At 36.7% G+C, this 15,948-nt stretch overlaps 2 protein-coding genes across 4 annotated transcripts in view; one reads left to right on the forward strand and one right to left on the reverse strand.

The window, feature by feature from the left end:
• On the reverse strand, positions 1-10,156 carry LOC121367654 (DNA-directed RNA polymerase II subunit RPB11-a). The gene is made up of 4 exons (XM_041491950.1): positions 10,039-10,156; positions 6,627-6,716; positions 3,192-3,366; positions 1-1,458 (listed from the first exon to the last, which is right to left on the reverse strand). Exons 1-4 carry the CDS (start codon positions 10,089-10,091, stop codon positions 1,423-1,425), a joined length of 354 nt encoding a protein of 117 aa, XP_041347884.1. The 5' UTR covers positions 10,092-10,156; the 3' UTR covers positions 1-1,422.
• Positions 10,157-10,188: 32 nt separating this feature from the next.
• Positions 10,189-15,948, forward strand: part of LOC121367655 — a 31,280-nt gene continuing 25,520 nt past the window's right edge. For 2 of the 3 annotated variants that reach the window (XM_041491953.1, XM_041491951.1), the window contains exons 1-5: positions 10,189-10,217; positions 11,180-12,037; positions 13,043-13,253; positions 13,794-14,000; positions 14,323-14,471. In XM_041491953.1, coding sequence (XP_041347887.1) covers positions 11,231-12,037; positions 13,043-13,253; positions 13,794-14,000; positions 14,323-14,471 — 1,374 coding nt within the window. In that variant the 5' untranslated portion in view covers positions 10,189-10,217; positions 11,180-11,230. Of the gene's footprint in view, positions 10,218-10,243; positions 10,468-11,179; positions 12,038-13,042; positions 13,254-13,793; positions 14,001-14,322; positions 14,472-15,948 lie in introns of those variants that run through there. The other variant, XM_041491952.1, reaches the window with a different exon arrangement.

Here is a 15,948-nt window from a genome sequence, read left to right on the forward strand (position 1 = left end):
TAAAAAAACAGAAGTTTATTTGACAATAAAAACAGAAGTTTATTTGACAATAAAAACAAGTTTACATTTGTACCTAATATGAACAATAATGTAGCCAACCATGCCGCTACATTAAAAACAAAAAAAGAAAGGAAAAAAAAGTAGTCCTTGATTTCACATGATCCTTGAATAAGTATTATAGACTGTCATATTCTAAAGTCCACGTTAATTACTACTCATATGAAACCTTTCACTCAAACTGATAATATTGGTTGTCCCACAATCGGTGATCATTCTCTGTAAAAACAAATTGCTGTCACAGAAAAGATGTGGAAATATTTTAAGTCTAGATCGCATTATTCCAATCGACACAACTCTACCGTGAAGTTGTTTTGAAAAAGCAGTTGTCTGTGAATAATTTTTAGTCAGCCGGACAGTATTTGACATGACCAAACATGATGCAGACGATGGCCGTCATATACTGTGAATGTGTCGTAGCTCACTACGTTACCGTCCAGTTGAGCTGTGTCATCTGATGTAGTCTCGGCTTTAGACACCAGTGTTGTCCAATAGGTTGATGAAAGTATGTTACCGATTAATAGAATAACAAGCTAACATTTTCATGAGAAACTTTACTCCAACATAAAAATGTTAACTCATCTCAAAGATAAATATTTATGAATGATGTAGTACAATAGTAGACACAAAAGCATATAAACTACACTGAATAACAGCACCGTATATTCACAATATTTACAAAGCCCGTTTGTTTTATTTAACACCTGTAACTACAGGTATTTTCAATGCTTAAACACATGCGTGTAAGAAAAACAGGCTTCATAAATCCGTGCCAATATGATTACTTCAAATAGTTACCATCATTTTTTTCTTCTCACTGTAACCTGTTCACTTAACTGAATTAGTTTGTCACTTGCACATTATTCTGTCTGACAAATATTCCAAAAGACAAGTTTTAATTAATGTAAACACCCAATCAAGTACAGGAGACTGTAGTTCTTCAAAGCTCGTACTAAGCAGGCATCGGAATATGTCAAGAATGATCATTCTGGTTACCAGGAGGTTACAGCATGTCAAGTAACTCGAGCACTACTTCGATACAAATAATTTTGAACAAAAAATATCACCACCTGAATTTTGATCAATTGTGTGCTGTTTAAATAATACTTAAACACAAGTATCAGTACAATGAGAACAGTGACATGAATGAATAACAACGTATGTGTTTGTGAAGGAATGATCTTATAAAGGAAATTGTAAAATTCATAAATGTGTCGTACCCTAAAGGTTAACAACTCCGTAATGTTTGGTATCGTTAAGCTGTACATGGGTTACCAAGGACCATGCTCATTTCGATGCCTGCTAGTATACAATGATCCAGTCACAGAATGTTAATATATACATATCAACATGGAATGGGTGTCTTCATATTTCTCCTTCCTGTTTTTCTTTCACACATTCCTGCAAAATTAAAAAGAGAATGGGTTTATGCTTAGTAAAACAGAATGGGAATACTATCCAATGCAGTGTCAGTACAGTAAAAAGTTCAAACATCACCTGCTGTTCAGCATAATCCCCCCCCCCAAAAAAACTTTAAAGCCAATTAATTGCTTATCCACTACACCACTGTGGCCAGTACAATAATGCTGCATGAATTAAAAAGTTATTGTTTGCTTTGTTCAATAACACCACTAGAGCACATTGATTTATTAATCATCAGATATTGGATATCAAATACTGTATAATACTTTATTTTCGCGTGGAATTTATTTTCGCGTTTTTCACGTGTGAATGAAATTTGTGAAAATATATTCCACGCGAAAATAAACTTTTTATAAAGGCCGACCAAAAAAATTTAAAATATGTAGTCTTGTTCAACTATACCACATTAATTTCCGATGTACGAGGCTAGTAGTAACAAAGCGGTGCTCCCCCCTCCTGTCACGGAACAAACCACAAAACACAAAAGCTGTTTAAAACTTTAAATCAAGAACACGATCAAGTACATGCATGATAATAAAACAATACTAACACTAAAAAGCTTTATGCTGTTTTCCTTCGCATGTGCTAGCGATCAGTTCATCGGACAGTCTACACGTGTTCAACGACGGAAGTAAACATGCATTATCACAGTATATTAAAAATGTGGAAGTGAAAAAATCCGGACTGGGCTATGTTCAGATGTTTCACAATTTTATTTTTATTTTTGGCCTGTTAGCCAATCACAAACCGTTTTGAACTAGTATTTTGACGGCAATAAATATTGTTTCAATCAAACTTAAGTTACTGAGTACTAGTAGCTTGTGCTTTCAAATTTAGTTTCGTTTGTTTTCGGTTTTTGTTTTTATAACAATTATAAGGACAATAAAGTCTTGATTGGTTAAAGCAGTAAAACTATTGTTTTATGTGTATAGCACTCGTGTGTACATGTAGGATTAGTTCTACAGATTAGCGTAACAACTGGCAAAACTAAGTTTTTAAAACAAAATTATTGACATCTGTACTTAGTTTTTTTATTGATGGGGGTTGGGAGATTCGCGAAAATAAATGTTCGCGAATTGACCCATTTTCATTAAATTGCAAAAATTTGATCCCGCAAAAATAAAGTATTCTACAGTACTCTGTAATTAATGACTAGTTATATGTTGATGAAACCCACTACATTTGCAGCAAGGGATCTTTTACATGCATTTTCCCACAGACAGGACAGCACATATCATAGTTTTTTATATACCAGTCGTGGTGGTTGCATGAATTAGACAGATGATGAACATTCGTGTCACCACAGGTGCATGTATGCAATCTCGAGAACAGATGAGTGAAAAAACTGAGGACATTTGTGACAGTAAAATGAGTTCTTATTAACAATTAAAATTGGCATGAAAAGTTCTGTGTTAGTTTTAACAACTGTTGTCATAATTTCTTAGGTGACAGATGAGAGAGAGAGAGCTGCTGATATCACAGACTACTAATTAATATAAAAAAGCATCAATAATTTATAAACACTTTCCTACAGGCATTAGACAATATAACAGCCTTTGATATGTAAGTCATAAGACATTAGTTGAGATGGGAAAAAACCTCATGTCTATTGAAGGCAATCGATCCTGCGACCCAACAGTCACACAAAACGTGAGTGCATGCTTTTCCACTGAGCTACATTCCACCCCCAGTTGACAGCTGACAGCACAAACCTTTAATCTTTCTTCCAGCAAGGACACTTCACTGATAAGATCTGTGATGGCGTTCGTAAACGCTTCTTGAGGACTGTAGTCTGGCGTTGTTTGTATTCTCAGCACAAACTTGTGCTCCAGAGGATGTGGAACCTTGTACCCAGCAAACAGCACTTGTGGATCTTTCAACAGCTGGCTACAAAGTTGAAGCAATGAAAGAATAAACAAGCATTCTGAGAGTACTGCTAAAGCAATATATGTCCCCTGCTGGGCCCAATCAATTTTCAAATCTCCTAAGTTCAAGGGCAATAACTCTGTCAAAAATGGGTAAATCCCCACGAAAGTCAAACTTGTTCTGTAACTACATGATAAATCTATATATACAAAACTTTAGCTCAATATCTTGAGGCACTATAAAAAGGTCTAGAAAACTATGTTGGAAACCTGTATTGACTGACAGACAGGCAAACAGACAGACACACAGAAGGACAGATACAAAACCTATAGTCCCATCAGGAAGCAAAATACACCACTAGGACAATAGTCTCATATTTTTTATTTCTCTTATGTAGCCCAGTGGTAAAGTGATCGCCTGAAACATGGTCGGTCTAGAGTCGATCCCGGTTAGTGGGCCCATTGGGCTATTTTTAATTCTAGCTAGTGCACCACGACTGGTATATCAAAGGCTGTGGTATGTGCTATCCTGTCTGGGGAATGGTGTATATAAAAGATCCCTTGCTACTAATGGAGGTTTCCTCTAAGATTATATATGTTAAAATTACCAAATGTTTGGCATCCAGTAGCTGATGTGCTCTAGTGGTGTTTTTAAACAAAACTAACTTTAACTTATTACATACAAGAACACAGGGCAATAACTCTTATACATGTACTGATGTTAGTGATTTCCCTAGAAATTTGGCAAGGCATGGTAGACCAAACACTTTTGGGGCATTTTCACCACTTTCGGGGCACTTGTTTTTCAATAATAAAAAAATATATATAAATTTTTTAAAAATAAACATTAAAGGAAACATGTCACGTAAACCATATTTGGCACCAACCATGTACAATTAATTATAAATTGAATCACCTAAAAAAAAAAATTATAAAAAATTAATTACTTAAAATATCTCCATAAAAGAACCCCAGATACGAGCTCTTAGCGGAAATTGCCGATCTTTAATGAGCAGGGCAATCACGAGGTCCGTGACGTCAGAGACGCGTCGCTTGATCTGAAGCCTTACACTTAAAAGCATTAGTCCGTACCACTCATAAAGAATCTAAGACCACTCACGATACCCAAGTGATAATTTTCTTTTCTTTGGTACTACGTAATTGGTCAGTTTTGTAATTTTAGATGGGAAACTCTACTTAATCAAGGGTTTTACAGCATTATTTACAGTAATGAAGCAGGGCGGCTGATAATGTCCATTAACATTGTACTATAGTCGCGATAGGTTACGCCACAATACCCTGTGATCTTAAAAAAACTGGCACGTATTTTGTACGTATGTCTAGACCGTGGTAATCACTTACCTGGTCGATACCCTGCAATATACACCTGCCAATCAGGAATCACATGTGCAGGCCACGGAAAGAAAGGACCAATTAACTAAAACAACACTCCGATTCTCAAGTCAGCCCGTGGATGAAACATAATAGTTATTTCGACACCGACAGTAGTGGTTTATTTTGTATTGAACTTCGTGTTGGTTTGGGGCTTCGGGCGATGAGGAACGTTTTTGTGACGTATTCCGCCCGAAGATTAAAAACATTATTTAAAATTATTATTGTTTTCTACACGTTTTTTAAAAACATATTTAAATACATCGTACTGAGATGTATCCTCATGCCAAATCCCATGTTTGTATATGCCATATTTAATTACTTGTTGACGTTTCCTTCTTCGGATGGTGAATACAGATTTTGTTATGTAGGCCTACAGCCCTAACATGAAAAATCTTCTTTTTTTTCCAAAAAAATAAATAAATAAAACATTCTACATTTTTGTTTTAACATATATAAATACATCATGCTGAGGTGTATCTTTGTGCCAAATATGTACAATGTACACCTCGGCATTCGCAACCGAGTACTGTTTTTGTCTCCGGGTAACGTTCGGGCTCCGGGCTGTAAATAGGCTGACACCAAAGTACTATGCGGTGTTGGTGTCCAATCTTTTCTTTTGTGATAAAATACACGCGTCTTTCTTCGGATACAATCCTTTGGAAAACCATAAAAAGACAATCCCGATCGTTTAAACTGTTTATTTTTACACCCAAAGGCCGCGCAGTACGGCACTGTTGGACTGAAAAGATCGTAAGCCCCTTACTCCATATATAAACAGTTAACAACAATGGAAGAGTACAGCGGCTCTGACGTCACTTCCCTTTTTTTTCGAACGCTCACGAAGAAATATGCATAAATCGTACTTTGATACTGATTAGCGTAATTTCTTCATTTTAAGTTAACTACACGTATTTTATTGTTATAAAGTTATTTGTATATTATTTTTATATCATTTTTCTTTTAAAATGAGCTATAATATGGTCTCGTGTCATGTTTCCTTTAATGTAATTTATGTGCTTGCTTTAATAAATGAATGGCAAAAGATATAAAAGGCATATTTTATTAATTAATAATACCTTTTGGGGTGTTTTATAAAGGCTATTTTAGAATTAATTACTGAAAAAGGCTTGTTTAATCTCAGGGCAGAATGGCGCTGATTAAGGCAAGATGGTGCTAGCACCATGCTAAAACAAGTTAGAAAAAACATTCTACAAGAGTCCTACAATTGCATACATGTATAAATGTATATGTAAATTTAGATATTTCAAATAATTTATGCTGTAAATCAAGGGGAAAATGTGCACTGTGCAATGTGCCACATATAAATTTTGCATTGTTTGCAACCAACCTGAAGCTGCAAAATGTTCATACCAACAGATGTTCCTAAAATTTACACATCATGAAGATGCATGGAGGTGCATTTACAAAAACCCCAAAACATGTTTTAATATTAACCTGATTTACAGTACTGTATTATATATACACATTACATGTATATATTACGTACACATACAGCAAAGTGTTTCAAATTTATTGCAGGTAGAACGTAGCCCAGTGGTAAAACACCCGTCGGAATCCCCGTTCTCGTTCCAGCCAGTGCACCATTACTGGTATATCAAAGGCTGTGGTATGTGCTATCCTGTCTGTGGGATGGTGCATATAAAAGATCTCTTGCTACTAATGGAAAAATGTAGCAGGTTTCCTCTCTAAGACTATATGTGAAAATAGCCAAATGTTTGACTTTGACATCCAATAGTCGACGATTAGTAAATCAATGTGCTCTAGTAGTGTTGTTCAATAAAACAAATAAATTCAATGCTTTTATCATTATTATTATGGAATATCCACATCATGCACGTTCTCACACTATTTCATGAATATACTTACGTATTTATCATGTTGCCCAAAGTATGGTCTTCCTTATTTACTGTAAAAATTGCTGCATTAGGAACCTTGGTGTCTTTTTCTATGGTAATTCTGTAAACAGAAAACAATTTTTAAAATGTACACTAAATAAAAAAATGACCCGTCCCTAAAACTTACAGGGCCTTTGTGAATATTACAACAATATTCAGAGAATTTTTAAAAACAAGGAGTATGTTTTTGTGACGAAAAAGTAGACCTCCAACAGGCCTTGACCTTAACTTTTTTCAGTGGTAGCCTACCAGCTTATAAAAACTGGTAGCCCTCAGTAAAAATTGGTAGACTCATAATTTTAATACATTTTTAAAAAAGTTAGTTTTGTAGATGTTTCAGCGTCTTGTTGATTGCAGAGTAACTGGATATGCAAAACAAAATCTAGTAGCCTGGCGGACTACTGGGTTTAGATATCTGGTAGCCCGGGCCACAAATGGTTGGCCAAAACATCACGGGCTACCATAGCCCGAGTACTCTGACTGTAAGAGAGCTAGACGGACATTTGGACATCAACAAGCTCTCATTACAGTCAGAGACCAACCTATGTCTTTTTTTGGCAATTCCTGACTACCAGACGGTAGGCAACGAGTCCCGCTCTAATACCACAACAATCCTATGTTTGACGTCAAATACCTTTACATCAATCATTTTCGAGTTAAGTGATACAAAAAAATCCACATATTAATCACTAATACACTTACTACAGAAAGAAACCCGACAGCACCCAAATTCAGCTACGCTTCGTGACACTCCGTCGCAACAATTGCAAAGCTCGGCGATCTATTTCGAGACGTAGACCACGTGATCGCGCACTGGGCGATTCCGCCTTGTGCAGCAGTTACAGGGGCCGTCTCATATCAAGTGGTTATTATTTTCATAAACAAATCGTCAGTCAAAAAAGAACTTGTAAATCAGCGACAAATATCATTGTCGTACTGTTAACTGCCAATGCGTATCGATGGGTAATCTCATTAATTGTGGCTACATTCTACGCTGAAAAAAGTTCTAAACCTTTTTTTAAAACTCCCACACACCCTCTCGTTCTGAGTACAGTTTGTGACCCTGATCAGAAATCGTGGTAGCGTACTTGAATATCAAACTGATATAAGCAGGTTAATTCCCGACATCGGACCTGGCAGTCATTTGTGGCCATACATGCATACGGCAAAACTCATCGCCATCGGTCCCTAGGCGTCAGCTTGTCTACTATGACGGAACTCCTGTCTACAACTGATCATTGAGTATTGTGTTACAGAATCGGTCTTTGTTCAGTTGTTGAAAACAATTGGGCTGTGTTCTACGTAGGTTAATTCATTGTTAATAATTATTAACTACCATACATATATGTGATTTACATTTGCTTGGATAAAACGATCGTTCATATGAAATTAGTTATTAAGCAAACAGAATACTTACAACCAACCCAAAACAAAATTTGAACTATTTTTATTACTTAATTTACTAGTATCCTACCGCCTTTTTCTTCTTTATTTTTCTTTTTGCTTTTTAATGAGATATTACACCACAGTTTCACATTTGAGTCATTTCCGCATATTTCTCAGGGAGTGGGTTTCAGCTCAGTCGTTTGAGTGTTCGCGTCGCAGGATCGAACAACCTCGATGGATCCATTCAACCAATTGATTTCTTTGTCGTTCCAACTAATGCACCAGAACTGGTCAGTGGCCTGTGGGAAAGTACATATAAAAGATCCATTGCTAATGTAGCGGGTTTCTTCTCCAATACTCATATCAGAGTTACCAAATGTTTGACATCCAATAGCTAGTGATTAATTAATCAATGTGCTCTAGTGGTGTCGTTGAACAAAACAAATTTCAATATTTTTTAGTTTGATTTGAATAGCAAAACAACTATAAGATAAGTTTTAAAGATCGAATAAGCTATGCACCGATTCAATTTTGATTTTGCAGTAACAAGCATTGCCATCCTTCCCCTTAACGCCTCGGAATACATCTTATGATACCCCATCCCCTCAAGAGCGTTACGTAATTGTTGGAAAAAAAAAAACCCCACACACACACTCTACTACTGTACTAATGACTAATTCATAAAACATAAAATAATCAAATTAAATTACTACTTACTTTATCTTTCATAAGAGGAGGCAGTACGTAGCACATACTTTTGCTGTATCCTGTCGATAACACCCAAATGTATCCTTCAAATTCAAAATGGAATGAATAATGTGTAATTGTTTTGGTTTAATGACGTAATGAAATCCAAATTCATCCAAAACGGCATTAGCCAACTCTTCCATGTTGTAACTTCGCTTGATATGAGACGGCCCCTGTAACTGCTGCACAAGGCGGAATCGCCCAGTGCGCGATCACGTGGTCTACGTCTCGAAATAGATCGCCGAGCTTTGCAATTGTTGCGACGGAGTGTCACGAAGCGTAGCTGAATGTGGGTGCTGTCGGGTTTCTTTCTGTAGTAAGTGTATTAGTGATTAATATGTGGATTTTTTTGTATCACTTAATAATAATAATAATAATAATATATTTTTATTTCAGATCAGAGATCCATAGAACATATATAAACATCACATACAAAACTGATTACATAATATACAGCAGCTTGTGCCAGCGATTTACACATACAGATTTGACGTACACAGTTGTACACCGCAGGTGGGCAAGTAGGTCGTTTGAAGTTGTTTCGATTCTGCTCTTCAGCGATAACTTGACTTAACTCGAAAATGATTGATGTAAAGGTATTTGACGTCAAACATAGGATTGTTGTGGTATTAGAGCGGGACTCGTTGCCTACCGTTTGGTAGTCAGGAATTGCCAAAAAAAGACATAGGTTGGTCTCTGACTGTAATGAGAGAGTGTTTATGTCCAAATGTCCGTCTAGCTCTCTTACAGTCAGAGTACTCGGGCTAGGGCTACCACTAAGGTCAAGCCCTGTCCAATTTTTTAAACACATACCCACCCCACCCAACATAAAGCACGGGTAAATTGGATCTTAAAGTCCACTCCACCTTGGAGGTCATCAATATAAGATAATGTTACTACACAAAAAGCAGCAAGAGATACAATTCACTTTAAATACAGGAAGGAGAGCACTTGCGGCCGCTCTCCAAAATGGATTTTGTGCTTCACGACCACATGTAAGAGGCAGTCCTAGTGCTACCCAAAGGCTATGGGTTCAAATCCTTGAAAACATGTACAGCAATACAAAAATTCAGTCAAGTAAATGGCTATTAACAAACAAATGTCTAGTCTACGAATAAAGGAGAACATCGAAAATATATTGTTTACAAATAAAAACATTCAGTTTTCTTAAAAATACATCCGACTATTTGATTACTCATTAAAACAACATCTATTATTCGACTACTTATTTAAATGGCGTGTTAACTAACTTCTTTTCTCCATCAAACAACAAAAACGATTCGAAAGTTGGTGGCGCATTCATTTTGGAGCACTACAATCTCATCCACGGATTCCCATCGCTCGCTTTCAATTAAGAACGGAATCGGCGTAACACTGAAAGAAAGCAGTTAACATAATAATCTGTTCCGAAGAGAAACAGCACTACAAGGTTGTTGTGTTATTTTAAGCTTTACATAAATACTTGTGCTCTACACACAGATATACATAGACGTGATTGATGATAGAATTCTGTTTTAAGAGCTTTTATCAGTTATCGAAAATATTGCTGTGCCCAAACGGATTTGAATGATAAAAACGTAGGATGGGCCTCGGGCTAAGGCTAAAGTCACTGTACAGTAAAAGTGAAGAATCATAAATGAACATTGTAGCCTGCAGCAATCCAATTAATTAATGAAATTGTAAGTGCTGTTCCAGAATTATCACATGGCATCATGTGAGTGACATGGGGGTGGAGGTGGAAGGCAATTCTAGTTCGGTGTGTGTGCAGGAATTTATGCAAGGGGGAGGGGGGTCTAGATTGTGGCAAGCAAATTTTATAGGGGGAGGGGTCACCATCAGGGTAATATTTTGGTATGGCACTACGTAATTGATTTTTTAGAATGCAGGTGCCAAAATCACTAGCAGTTGATGAGGATTCTGAAATCTGAAATGGAATTTAGGATTTTTCATGTACCGATCGCTTTAAAGCCATCACAAATGACATCTGTGATACGAAGTGTGCACCCTCGAGTTAAAATAATAAAATTCTTCCACATATATGACAAAAATATGTGCTTGCTCATGTACATATCCACTCCCACAATTATTATTATATATATATTTTTTAAACTACATACATGTTTGTCAATATATCATTATTTATATGCATAAAGACAGAAAACAAATCCAGCAGAACCACTGACCAGTTTATAAGACTGAAAGCTGTCAATTAATAGGCTAGTTTTTTCTTAACTGTTTCCCCATGATTGGTATATCAATAAAAATTAGGGAGGTGGAGGGAAGAGGGTGTGCATAGTTGCTAATCAATTTTCAGTTGACTAGAATTGTTGCTAATCAAAATATTGAAAACAAAATGATGATCTTACATTTCTGTCATTATTGCTTTTGCAGATGTGTTGACAATAATGTCATTTCTGTCGTGAAACATTTCTGGGTAAAGTCATGCGGCGCAGATGCTTATGTTTTCGTCTACGGACAGGTTTTGCACTGTTTATTATGCTCCTGTGTTTAGGATGCATATTCCTTACACACCGATATATTAGTTCCAGTGACAGTCTAAACAACCGTATCCACCGGTCATTTCCAACACTCGACAAGAGAAAATCTCTTCGCTTTCAAGCCAAATCAAAACAGATATTGTTTGCAAATAGAAAAGATGGCAGAGATACAGAAATTGTGCAAAATTTCCACTTACAGTTACGAGACAGGAGTATTCGAATCCGTAATGAACAAGTTGCTGAAGCAAAAAAGTTCCTGTTGCAGCTGTACCCAAAAGACTGGGCGAAAGCTACTGCCCCCGATGAAATGGCATTGGACTTGAAACACTTTCTGCTTGATCTCGGATTAAACAGTAACATGTCATGTAAAGACATAGATCTACTTCAGATTGGGAGGACTGTTGCACATTCTGGCAGGAAATATATCGAAAGGGGTCAGTTTGATGACTTCAGTAGGCTGGAGGTGACGGTCAAGAGTCAGTCCATTGACATTGAAACAAAGATAGAGTGCATGAAGAAGATCTACGACATAGAACACTGTAGTCCGATGGGCAATTACCGCATGTTGAGAGAGATATTCCTGCTGACATTATTGAAACACTCGAGTGTCATACAAGTCTTGGGTTACTGTATCCGAGGAGACAGAATATCAGCCAGTTTGCGGAAGAAAGGTTTGGTTCTTATTACCGAGGTCGGAACGCCACTTACAGCTGAAGTTATTAAAGTGCTGCCTTGGCATTCCAGAGTTATGGTAGGTGTCATATGTCATGGGGTTAATGATAGATTAAATTATTGTTATTAAGGGGCTGGAAGTAGTAAAGTGGTTTAAAGTGCTCGCCGGACGTGCGATCAGTTAGAATTGATCCCTGTCAGTGGGCCCATCGAGCTACTTCTCATTCCAGCCAGTGCACCACAACTGGTATATCAAAGGCCATGGTATGTGGTATCCTGTCTGTGTGATATACATGTAACTTTTTGTTTGTATTTTGTTTGTATCGTTTTTTTATCAACATTTTTAAAATAAGGAGAAACAAGATTGAAGATCTAAGTTCTACATATATATATTCTGGGACACAATTGCCTTGGCCAAGTCTATCTTTCAGTAGGTGTCATCAAAGGCTTTACGCTAACACATGCACACCTAAAAATAACAATGGACTCATTACGGACTATTCCACTTCTGCAGGAAACTTTTTGTGTGTTCTGTCAAGGGAGGTCCGTTGTCAGTGTTTTAAGTGATTTTGTAACAAAGGACAAATTACACCTGAAATCCTGACATCAAGACTTAAATGATGCAATAATGGTGCTAGGATTACTGCAATAAAAACTTGAACACATTGCTATAAGCTCTACGATGAGTCTTCTTACTGAAATGTAAACATTGTACATCGCCTGTTTTAGTAACCACTTACTTTTTTCTTCTTTTAATATTAGTTTTTAATCAACATAGAACATTCTGCTTTATTCTCTGTGCAATTACAGTTGTTTCTGGTAAAATATTAAAGGTTTGAAATTTTCTAGATTTTTTGGGTTTTCGTAAGCAATTAACCGATGTTTGTCTTTATAAAGCTATTCAAATATGCGACATAATTTGTATTGATTTAATGCTAACTGGTTCTGTGCTGCCGAATACTATGCAAATAACTGATTTATGCTATAAACCGATATGCAATAAAGTACACATATATACATATAATTTGAAATTTTACTACCACTTGTAACTAATATTTATTAATGAGGTGATGCTTATTTTCAGTTTGCTAGCCAGCTGGCCGACCTGCTGGACTATCTGGAGAGAAATCCCCTGGGAAGCCTGGGTCTGGGAAAAGTGTCACTTCAGGATTTTGTTCTTGTTGACGATCAGGATCTCGATACGCTGATCAAGTTAGTTGACCTGGATGACCTTCAACTGACAGAGAAACCGTGTAGTTATGATACAGAGTGCGACATTGCGAATGTTTTAGTTGGTAAGAAAATTGTGAGAATGATTGTTTTATTTATGCATCCCCAAACAAATCTAATGTTGCATAACCTAATTTTTTTATTGTGCATTAAGTGTAGAATATATATCATTTGCATTGAGATAACAGATATATAATATGCAAAAAGGAAATTATGATTTTAATTCCTAAAGGCCTGATTTTGAAAAAGAAATCTGTGTAAAGAATATGAATAATGTCTGGACTCATTTTTTCAAAGGTTTCATTTGAATACAATTAAAAAAACATGTTTCAATTAAAAATTAAAAATAATGTCTTTAGCATAAAATTTCATAAATCATAAAAGCAATCCTGTCCAATTATATTATCAGTAAGCTATTTTCAAATGTTTCTGTTTGTATTTTTAATAATAAAGTGTACATTTGCATACTTTAGTTTACTTTTCTGCCACATATATCCCAGTGTTTTCTGCAGTTACATGTATGTCAAATCACTAAATACATGATATAGATGATATAGAGTGTTGTGGTTTTCTATACTGTGATAATTTGTGTTTTCTGTTTTAAGGACTGAAGTGTGTCGATGGTTTCTGTGAGGGTTATAATGCTGTGTCAAACTTACACAAGTTATATGTCAGTATATTGGGGCCTCTGTTGAGAAACACGCGATCAGCCATCTCGGGAAAACTCAACAGAATCTGTGAAGATTTGTCTCTGTGGAAACTCACTGCACAGGATCTCTTTAATAAACTGCAAAGCTTATTATTAGATCAAGGTAATGTTACTGGTATTTGGTTACACACCACTATTATTTTTCTTTTTTTTTCTTTTTACATAACATAACTATGTAAATGATGTTTGTGTTTTAAAACTATTATGAATATTGCAAAATGTATTGAAAGATAAGAGCATATTTGATAAGCACACTAATTTTATGTCATGACGCGATATGTACACGTAGAATGTTGACATAGCCCACAAAATGTTTTGAGCTATCTACAATTATTGGGTTGGGATGCAGCTTAGTAGCACATCGCTTGCCTCTTTGACAGTTTATAGAGGTAGATTTAGTGAGTTTCACCATTTATTTGTTACAGGCATCGAACTTCAGGACGATCAAGTTCATGTTAAGCAAGAACACAAAAATGTCCACCGTCACCACAAGAGTGAAGTGCATGCCGAGGTGGATGATCCCGAGATGAACAGACCGTCCAATAGTGAGAAACTTCACAGAGATTCTCACAAGGTTTGTGTGTGTGTGAACAAACCATTCAATAGTGAGAAACTTCACAGAGATTCTCACACGGTTTGTGTGTGTGAGCAGACCGTCCAATAGTGAGAAACTTTACAGAGATTCTCACACAGTTTGTGTGTGTGAACAGACCGTCCAATAGTGAGAAACTTCACAGAGATTCTCACACGGTTTGTGTGTGTGTATATGTGTGTGTCTGTGTGTGTGTATGTGTATGTGTGTATGTATGTTTGTGTGTGAACAGAACATCCAATAGTGAGAAACTGCACAGAGATTCTCATAAGGTTTGTGTCTGTGTGTGTGTGTGTGTGTCTCTGTGTGTGTGTGTGTGTGTGTATGTATGTGTGTCTGTGTTTCGCTGTGTGAGTGTGTGTGTGAACAGACTGCCCAATAGTGAGAAACTTCACAGAGCTTCTCACAAGGTTTGTGTGTGTGAACAGACAATCCAATAGTGAGAAACTTCACAGACATTCTCACAAGGTTTGTGTGTGTGTGTGAGCAGACCGTCCATTAGTGAGAAACTTCACAGAGATTCTCGCAAGGTTTGTGTGTGTGAACAGACCGTCCAATAGTGAGAAACTTCACAAAGATTCTCACACGGTTTGTGTGTGTGTGAACAGACCTTCCAATATTGAGAAACTTCACAAAGATTCTCACAAGGGGTGTGTGTGTGTGTGAACAAACCGTCCAATAGTGAGAAACGTGACAGAAATTCTCACAAGGTTTGTGTGTGTGTGTGTGAACAGACCGTCCAATAGTGAGAAACTTCACAAAGATTCTCACAAGGGGTGTGTGAACAAACCGTTCAATAGTGAGAAACTTCACAGAGATTCTCACAAGGTTTGTGTGTGTGTGAACAGAACATAAGAAACTTCACAAAGATTCTCACAAGGTTTGTGTGTGTGTGTGTGTGTGTGTGTGTGTGTGTGTGTGTGTGTGTGTGTGTGAACAGAACATCCAATAGTGAGAAACTTCACAGAGGTTGTCGCAAGGTTTGTGTGTGCAGGGCTTCTAGATTATGATAGCCCCACTCCCATGGCTAGTGATATTCAGTGTTGGGCTAGTAAATAACTACTATTACCATGCCCGATGGCTAGTAAAAAACCCAGTTGTCAAATGCTGCATTTAAATCTATTTTGTAAATACGAATATCCTGGCCCCACTCCTACCTTCCCAATTTTAGTGTTTTCAAACTCCATCTCCTTCTTTAGGTGACATATCTGATTATTACTATTAGTAAAATTGTATTTACTTTAAAGTAAAGTAGGGCTAGTGGATTTTTAACCGTGGCTAGTAAACTTTTAAAATTACTAATCCCATGGCTAGTGGATTTTATAAAAATTCTAGAAGCCCTGGTGTGTGTGTGTGAACAGACTGTCTAATAGTCAGAAACCTCACAGAGGTTCTCACAAGGTTTGTGTGTGTATGTGAACAGACTGTCTAATAGTCAGAAACCTCACAGAGGTTCTCA

This window comes from Gigantopelta aegis, chromosome 3 (assembly GCF_016097555.1).
Source record: "Gigantopelta aegis isolate Gae_Host chromosome 3, Gae_host_genome, whole genome shotgun sequence".
NCBI lineage: Eukaryota > Metazoa > Mollusca > Gastropoda > Neomphalida > Peltospiridae > Gigantopelta > Gigantopelta aegis.

Coding starts and splice junctions, on each gene's coding strand:
- LOC121367654 (XM_041491950.1), bottom strand. CDS start 10,091: ATGAATGCGCCACCAACTTTCGAATCGTTTTTGTTGTTTGATGGAGAA. Junction 3,367..6,626: donor TTGGGCAACATGATAAATAC/GTAAGTATATTC, acceptor TCAACTTTGTAG/CCAGCTGTTGAAAGATCCAC. Junction 1,459..3,191: donor TGCTGGAAGAAAGATTAAAG/GTTTGTGCTGTC, acceptor TTAATTTTGCAG/GAATGTGTGAAAGAAAAACA.